The sequence below is a fragment of the Castor canadensis genome, chromosome 11 (genome assembly GCF_047511655.1).
Source record: "Castor canadensis chromosome 11, mCasCan1.hap1v2, whole genome shotgun sequence".
Lineage (NCBI taxonomy): Eukaryota > Metazoa > Chordata > Mammalia > Rodentia > Castoridae > Castor > Castor canadensis.
In genome coordinates, this window is record NC_133396.1 from 90,839,843 (window position 1) to 90,848,576 (window position 8,734).

The following is an 8,734-nucleotide window of genomic DNA, read 5'->3' on the forward strand; positions in this document are numbered from 1 at the left end:
CTGCAATATTTAATGCAGTGGCCACTAGCCAGTCACATGTGGCTATTGGGCCCTTGAGGTGTGGCTAGTGCAATTGAGAAACTGAATTTTTACCTTATTTTCATAAATTTAAATTTAAGTGACTACACATGCCTGGTGGGTATTCCACAAGACAGCGCAGGTATGGTACTTCATCTGATTGAGGATGAGGTAGTGTGCGCCAAGCACCCATCTGGTAATGACAGGTGCTTATGCTTGCTCCCCCTCCCTATGTTGCAGCAGAAGTCCACACCGCCAGCCCAGCCTATTGTAGGTAAGAGGACCAGAGTGCTTTTGCAAGGGCAAGTCTGGACAGAGAACACCCACAGGGACTCTGTGAAGAAACAGATGAAATAAAAGAGCAGGCAGGGAGATTTTCCTGTGTATATCTGAATTATCTCGTTTCTGAGTGAGGAACCCTAGAAGTCCTCAGAAGGAGACCCCAGAAATATATTTCTCCTCTCTAAATCATTCTACACTTGGCTGCTTTTCAGGGTAGAGTTTTACATTACAGAGTATGAAAACCACCTCAAGGTCCTAGAAGTAGATTTTGAAAAACGCTGTCAGTAAATGTAAAACTCAATCACCCTAACACGAGCACAAGGTAGGGGATGCAGCTTAGTTAAAGTAGTGTGAGAGGACCATAAAGCAGTAGTGTTCTGGGTTGAGCTTTGAAAATCCAAGCACCCCAGGGTTCTCCAGACCTCAGATTTTTAGAGTTGCTGTCTCAGAAGCCTGGATTTTTCACTAATTCAAATTTAGTAACAAGCAACAAGGCCCAATAATTATTTTAATTCAAGTGCAACTGACTACTACAGTGTTCTACAGCATAGTAGAATTTAAAGATCAAATATATATCTCATATCAGAGACTTGCCTTGAAAACTCAAAATCCCCTTAAGTATGTAGGTAGGGATAAAATACGTTCAGCAGTGGGTCTAGGAGAAAAGAGAGAGGACAAAATAAAGATTTCTAGGACAGTCTCCAAAAACAGGCCCTCAAATATTACTAAACCCATTTGCTAAAGTTTTCTGCAATTGTCCACCTCAAAGTAATTTAAGTTGTACTTGCTTGACAGTTTGTGAAATTCTCAGCTGGAGAAGGTGGTGGGGCAGGAGGCACTGCTGGGTAGACCTTGCCAGGAGAAAGCTCTTCTTCTGTATCCAAATGGGAGACTATCTCCTCAGCATCACTGTTTTTCTTGGTAATCATCTGTTCTCTGGAAGGAAGGGCATATTAAATGTCATTCAAATAAAGACAGGACAAAAAAAAAAAGAGAGAGAGAAAGATAGAAACACCCCAGATGCTAGCACCTTAGAAGGATCACTTAACATTTTATTTTGATTTACTTATTGTTGTTTTTTTTTGAGACAGGTCTTACTAGATAGCTCAGGCTGGCCTTGATTGTTATACTCTGCCTCAATCTCTCAAGTGCCGGAATTACCACTTAACATTTGAGAACACCCTTCTAGACTCCACTACCCACACTTACAGAGCTATCCTCTTGCCAAAAAAAAATAAGATATATTATAATTATGAGAAAGCACCTCTCAAAGTGGACTCAACTGTCTTCACTGGTCCCATAGAACCGATGGAGCTAGAATTCATGCTCTCATCCCTAGAAGGGTCTCTTGTAATTACATCACGAAATCTTATCACTTGGCTCTCCATCTCTCCCATGTAAATTTCATCATAGGGCTGACTCTGCCTCAAGGTTTCATTTTGCATTCCAGCTATTTTCAGGGTCAGCCCAGTGCAGACTTACTTCATATCTCCCTTCTGCCTGACTTTCCTTCTCCCCAGCCTTTAGGGGTCTCCTACTATCTACTGAGGTTTCCCAGGGCTTTCTCATCCAGTTTAGGATTAGGCAAACCCTGCCTTCCAGGCAATAGGATTTGCATGTTAAGGTATTGTAGATTCAGATTTAACAAACTTACTGTGCTCCAGGGTCTAAAAATTAGTCATAAATTACAAACTAACACATGGAAGTTCTCAGCAACAATTTAAATCTTAAGTCTTTTGCAGAAGAAACAGACAGTGATTTTTCTCAGGACATGTGGTTAGTAAAAAGCAGAACTGGACTCTGGGCTTGGTCACAAGTTCCCTGCTGCCATCTCTTGGTAAGAACTGATCCCTGTCAGGCCAATGGGGACAGGGCTCTTTGATAGCTAGGAGAGGCCCCAGAATTGTGCATATCTCCTTTGGGGTAGACACATTGTTGCAGGAATCTCAAACTGAGATATGGGACACTGAAACAGTTTAGCAGGAAGCAACATTTTATTATGCTGGCACAGACTCAGTGGACTCATGTCCAAAGGCTGAGCCCCAAGAACAAAGGGGTCTCACCTTATATTCTCCTGCGAGCAGGTTACAGAAGCAAAAAGCAAGGTCTAACCCATATACGGTTACATGCAATTCTATAGGCTATTTCACCCTAATGCTATGTGACCTTCTACCTCTAGTACTACATGACCTTCTACATGCTTAGAATTTTTAACTTTTATCTCTCTGCTATGCCATCCCTTCCCCTCTGCTACCTTATCAGAACACAGGCCTACCTGTTTCTTCTCTAGTCTTCCTCCCTGCTACAACACTAGTGCAGTGACTATAGCCTCTTGGAAAAAATGTTTTCATGGTCTAAACCAGAGGTATCATTTGGCTCTGTGCCTGTACTGGCAAATGTTTCCAAACCCACATGTATGCAAGGTAAAATTATCAGCATAGATCTTCTATCTATTCACAAATGTCTTCCATGTCAATGAACTCTAAACTCAAGGGGCACTGTGAGCACTACTGGAGAGAAGTCTGTATTTCAATTCAGTAATTTTGATTTCTTTGGCCAATATCTTGTCATATTTAGTAAAATTATTATTTTTAAGCTTGTAGTATAACTGACATAAAGGATCAAGCTAGATATGGCAGCACTACCAACTTTTGTTGTTTATATTTGCAATATTGGAACTATTTTAACCCGAGTTTTCTTGGTAGAAAATTTTAGGCCACTTGTGTCTTTTAAGGTTTACATGTGTCAAGACTAGATAATATAATTTGTAAATCCATTAAACATTCCAAGTAAATTACAATCTGTTGGCATTTTCTGAAAATGGATGCAGAAGCACCCATTGACTTCCTTCAGCCTTCCTTCCCTCCTTTCACTGGGAAGGGTTAGAAATGACACATGATCTCCAAACACTCAAGGAGGGCACTGCCCCTAGCTAGACAGCAATCTCAATAGAGTTTAGTTTTACTACTATTTTTTTATTTGCCTTTGTGGGGTTCCTTGGCACCAAATTGAATCAAGGGATTTCAGGCCAGAGAGGGCCTGTGATGACCCCACAATGGTCATCATAGACATACGAAATGTAGCAAATAAGGAAGATGTCCACTTAAACTTGAATTTCACATAAACAATGACTAATTTTCAGTACATCACAACTACTGCACAGTATATTCATACCAAAAATTGTTTATTTAAAATTCCAATTCAACTGAGCTTCCTGTTTTTTTTCTGCAACCAGCCTACTCTCAGGAGAAGGCCCTAAGCAGAGGAGAAGGCCTCTTACGACTGGAACAAGCAGCTCTCTACTCCCTCCTCAGATGAAATTGCCTTTAGGCCAAGCAAATGCATCAAAGTCTCTTTGTAAGGGCTCACCGGCTCACTCATTTACCCATTGTCTACTGGTACAGTGCCGGGTGCCAGGCACACTGTGATAGAAGAGACATGCACTGCCCCTGCTTACAGGAAGCCTACAGCCTCGTTGAAGAAGAGAGTGAGATTTTGGGGGTGCCCATGCTGTCCCTAAACTTTGTAAAGGCATTCATTTTTGTCCTGGGAGGGTGTTACATCATAACTTTTATCACAGTGATCCCCATGACCCATTAGAAGCAACTGACATGTCATTCTGCCACCCCACAATGGACATACATAAATGACTAGCATCACTCATGAAGGGCCAGGTGAGAAAGTTCTATTTCCCACAGTAGGAGATAGAGTGTTTGGGTTTTTTTTTTTCATCCAAGGGATATACCTAACAGTAGCAGAGGAATCAGCTTATGTAAGCCTGTGCCTCCTGCAGTGTCAGGCACTTGGTGGCGCTCAGCCACTTCATCCCAGCCCTGCAAGCAAGCTGGAGGAGAGCTTTAGTACCTCATGGCCATGTTGCTTCTGCGCCTGGTCACTTCGGAGGCTAGGTCTCCATAGGGAAGGTTAATGGTATTGTCCACAGAACTCTTCTGTGCCATGGCCTCACTCAGATCCTGGAGGAATTCAAATATGCTGCACCTGTAGAGTTAAAACTCCAGAATCACAAGTGGGCCTCAGCTGTCAGGTGGATGCTCTGCTTGGTTCCACAGCATGGTTTGCTGAGGGCTTTCACTACCATATTCTCATCATATCTTCCCAACAACAGCCTGGACCCCATCCCCACTGTCCTCCTCTCTGGGCAAGTGGTAGGTATTTGCTTAAACACCTGCCCCAGTGAATGAGGGAAGAGGATGGCTCTTCAAACTGGCTGTTTGGATTAAACAGACATGGTTGTTACAATCATGCAATGAGGAAGCTGAGGGCAGCTATTTACAACCCGATGGAAGGGCTGAGGAAAGGGAGGCCCAGACAGGTGATCTGATTCTCCCAGAATGCACAGCAGGCTCTGTCCTATGCTGCTTCTCCTCTAATGGTGCCACTCCAGTGAAGCCTTTTCCTCACCAGGCTCCTTAGCACATGAAGAGGTGTCTTCCCTGAGTCCTCACCTTCTAAAGGCCAGGAAGGAGTAAGACAAAGCTGGGACTTGGAGCCAGGCTAGTTATTCAGGTATGCATGTGGCAAAGACATGGGACATCCCTTTATATGACCTTATTTGATGCTCATAGTATCTCTACTTGTGTTATGATCCCACGAGACAAATGGGGAAATGGAGCAGGAGAGAAATGAGTGTCTCCAGGAGGCACAGACCCACTCTGAACATGGGTCTGGCTGGCTTCAGAAATGATGCCTCTGTGCAATAGAGCCAAGTAACCCCAAGTTCTGTCTGGGTGGCAGCCTTCTCCAAAGAAACAGGGGACAAGTCCCTATTGCCATATGCTGGGTCATACTTACAGAGTGACACTGCCATTATTGGAGCTCGAATTGCCATGACAGGAGCTCACCAGCCTGACCTGGCTGGAAAGGCTTGTTCTTAGGAGGACACCGACAGGCTTACCTTTTAATCCTAGGTCTGCTAAGTGTAGAGCCACTTCCACACTTCAGCTCATGATTTTGCTAAGAAACGCTCTCATTACATTTGGTAGCCACAGATCAGTTACTCTACCTTCTCAAGAAGGAGAAGGCCAAGAAAATGACCAGCATCAACCTCTCCAATCTTTTATCCTACTGGAGCCAGTCTCTCTCAGGAACTCTAGTGAATGGGAACAATTTGCATTCTTAGGAGGTTGCAGCTGACACAAATTATCTCTGTCAATGTGGCCTCGAGAAATCCCCACAGATGTGGCAGAGAGAAGTCGGGTCTTGAGTGGAGGGCAGAAGGAAGCTCTTTCTGTCTCTTGGGCAGAAGGAAGGCACTAGCTTAGACACTGGTAAACATAACTTTTTTTTTTCAGTACTGGGGCTTGAACTCAGGACCTTCATCTTGTGAAGGGGTTTTCAAGATAGGGTCTTAAAAACTATTTTCCCAGCTGGCTTCGAACCACGATCCTCCCGATCTCTGCCTCCCGAGTAGCTAGGATTACAGGCATGAGCCACTGGCGCCCAGCTAAACATAACATCTTGATCTATATCTATTGGCTACATTTTAAAAAACAAATTTGAGCATCCCTCCTCCAAGGGCCATCATAATCATTGATCCTGCTCCTTTCTGATAATTCACAATGCTTCTGTTGGGATGGGAGGCACCACACCTGTGAAATTAGAGGACTTGATTGTACAGTTCCCTCTTTTTAGCTGAGTGATCTTGGGTAAGTAATTTAGTCTCTAGAAGCCTTGGTTTTCTTATCTGTAAAAGAAGAGCAATACTGCTGAGTGAAATGGCTCACGCCTTCAATCCCAGCTACTCAGGAGGCAAAGATCAGGAGCATTGTGGTTCAAGGCCATCCCAGAAGCATTCAAAACAGGAGACAACTCTCTCCTCCCTGAAATGTTTTTCTCATTGACTTCCAAGACACCACGTTCTCCACTGCTTCCTCCTTACTGGTGATTCTTTCTCAGTCCCTTTGTAACTTTCTTCTGGCTTCCCTGCACTCATAACAAGAGAACATCCAGAGTTCAGGCCTACAATCTCTTCTATGCTCTACATTTGTTTACCTGTTGGTCTCATCTAGTCTCATCATATAAAATGCCATTGATAGATGATGACATCTATTTGTCTCTTTAGCCAAGTTCTTTTCCTAGAACCCAGATTAATGTATCAGTTGCCTACATGGTATCTCCATTTAACAAATAAACTTTAAACTTGACATGTCCAAAACTAGACTCCTGATCAACTCTAAACCCATTCCACCAGCTGTCTTCCCATTTCTATTAATGGAGATCCCATCCTTTTAACTGTTCAAGCCTCAATTCAAGAAGTCATGTTTGACTTTCTCTCTCACTCTCTCCTGCCCCACACATTAAGCCCATCAACAGAGGGATTTTTCAGCTTTCCTTATTCCAAAATCATCTAGTCTCTTCTCATCACCACCCTGGTCTAGCTCACCATCACCTTTGGTCTGGATCATTGCCAAAGCCTCCTATTTGGCTCCCCTGCTTTCATCCTTGCCCCTTCTTCAGTCTTTTCTCAATTCACAGTTCCAACAATCTTTTAAAAATATGTTGTGACATGGGCTGGAGGCATGGCTCAAGTAGTAGAGCACCTGCCTCACATGCACATAAGCCTTGAGTACAAATCCAGTACCACCAAACATAAATAAATAAATGAAGGATGTCATATTATTTCTCTGCTCCAAATTCCCCAATGACTTTCTGTTTCCTCAGAGTAAAAGCCAGGGGCTGGTGGAGTGACTCAAGTCACCTGCCTAGCAAGTGTGAGGCCTTGAGTTCAAATCCTAGTGTACTACCAAAGAAAAAAAGGTAAAAGTAAAAAAACTTACAGTATTTCAAGGCTTAATATAATCTGCCCTCTTCCTTTACCACCAATTTCTCTGATTGCTCAACTCCTACTACTTTCCCTTTTCCTCCTTCTGTTCCAACCATCTGGCCTTATAGTTCCCTTATCCAGGGTCACTGCCTCTTCAAGTCAGGTCATTGCATTTGCTGTTATCTCTGCCTGGAATATTCTTTCTCCAAATATCTGCATGATGTGTTCCTTGTCTTCCTTCAAGTCTTTGCTCAATGCCATCGGCAAAACGATGCCTTCCCTGATTACTGCATTTAAAATGTAGAAATGTGTGTGGGTTTTGTCTGCTGCGTTCAATTCTGTATCTAGCTAACTCAACATCTAATACAGTATGTTGAGCAGATGCTGTGGTGTGTCATCCAGGTCCTCTTCCTGGCTAGGGCACTCCTTTTCCCAGCTGCTGGGCCTGCTGGTGGCTGATGTCTCTTATCTGAAGACCTGGGTCCATGCTCTTCCCCTATAGACAAAGAACATCCAGCAAACAATGACTGGCCCATATGAGCCTTCAAAGACTCAGCCCCCTTGCCTTAATTTGGGATGATCTAAAGATCCTCCCAGTTCCAGGGCTGTCTTTAGGGTCAGGTGAGACCTTTATTGTAACTGTACACAGTTCAACTCCTCCCTCTGTCTAATCCTACTTCATTCTCTCACAGATGATACAGATAGCACCCTCCTTCCCAGTGAACTTTCTGCATAAAATCTTCATTTCAGCATTTATCTCAGGGAACTTGATCTAACACACTTGGTACCAGCAGGAGTTTGAGGAAGCAGATTCTAAACAGAAGTTTTTAGCACTGTTGTACCAGGCAAAGAGGATCCCCTCGCCTATGGTAAGTGGAGAAATAACAGCCCTCAGCTATTCAAACTGATGGTAAATTGGGAGGGATATGTTGGGAGAGACTGAACTGACAGGTGCAAACTCTCAAGTTTTTGAGGTTCAGGGGAGGTGATAATTATGAGAACAATGTATCTTGTTTAATGCTGCAGATGGATTTGAGAAAAACAAAAAATTGGGATGTCAATCAGCAATTGATGGTGAGATGAGAATGTCAGAAGTCTCCTTGGCAGCATTGAAACAGATTAGCCAATGGGCATAAAAGCTGAAGATGAAGCTGAGGGCTTAATTATAAAAGTAGCATCCCAGAGAAGGCTGCATTCTTAGTCCCAGCAAGGCTGGGAAGAATTGGATCCTGAAAGAGAGAGACAAAGACTTGTAGATTGATACATTTGGAAATCTTGAACCCTTTGAAGCCCCTAAGCTCTCTGGGCCTACAGAAGTGGCTTAGTCCCACCTATTGGAAACAAGCACTCCTCATGATTGAGGATACTGCAGAGTCCAGGATCTTATAAGGGAATATATGTTTCTCTTGGGATATCCCTTCTAGCTGTTAAACCAACATCTATGATCAAATCACCACAAAAACCTTCAGGAAAGTACTAGGCCTGCTACAGGGGGAAAGGGGCTATTCAACAAGCAGATGCAACATCTGGCTGACCTGTATCAGCAGGGGCCAGTTGTATGTATGAACACATGCATGTGTGTGCATGTATGCATGTGTGTGTGTGTGTACATATTGTTCACATGGGACTGGATCCTGAGAATACTGGATT

General features: G+C 43.4%; 1 protein-coding gene across 1 annotated transcript; it reads right to left on the reverse strand.

Moving 5' to 3' along the window:
• Positions 1-1,062: 1,062 nt before the first annotated feature.
• Positions 1,063-4,392, reverse strand: Myocos (myocilin opposite strand). The gene is made up of 2 exons (XM_074048952.1): positions 4,165-4,392; positions 1,063-1,236 (listed from the first exon to the last, which is right to left on the reverse strand). The coding sequence occupies exons 1-2, from the start codon at positions 4,257-4,259 to the stop codon at positions 1,074-1,076; spliced, it is 258 nt and encodes an 85-aa protein (XP_073905053.1). The 5' UTR covers positions 4,260-4,392; the 3' UTR covers positions 1,063-1,073.
• Positions 4,393-8,734: the final 4,342 nt, after the last annotated feature.

What these genes read in the sequence shown, in the direction of transcription:
- Myocos (XM_074048952.1), bottom strand. Translation starts at nt 4,259, where the DNA reads ATGGCACAGAAGAGTTCTGTGGACAATACCATTAACCTTCCCTATGGA. An exon ending in AGAAGCAACATGGCCATGAG is followed by an intron (nt 1,237 to 4,164) that starts GTACTAAAGCTC and finishes CCTTCCTTCCAG; the next exon opens with AGAACAGATGATTACCAAGA.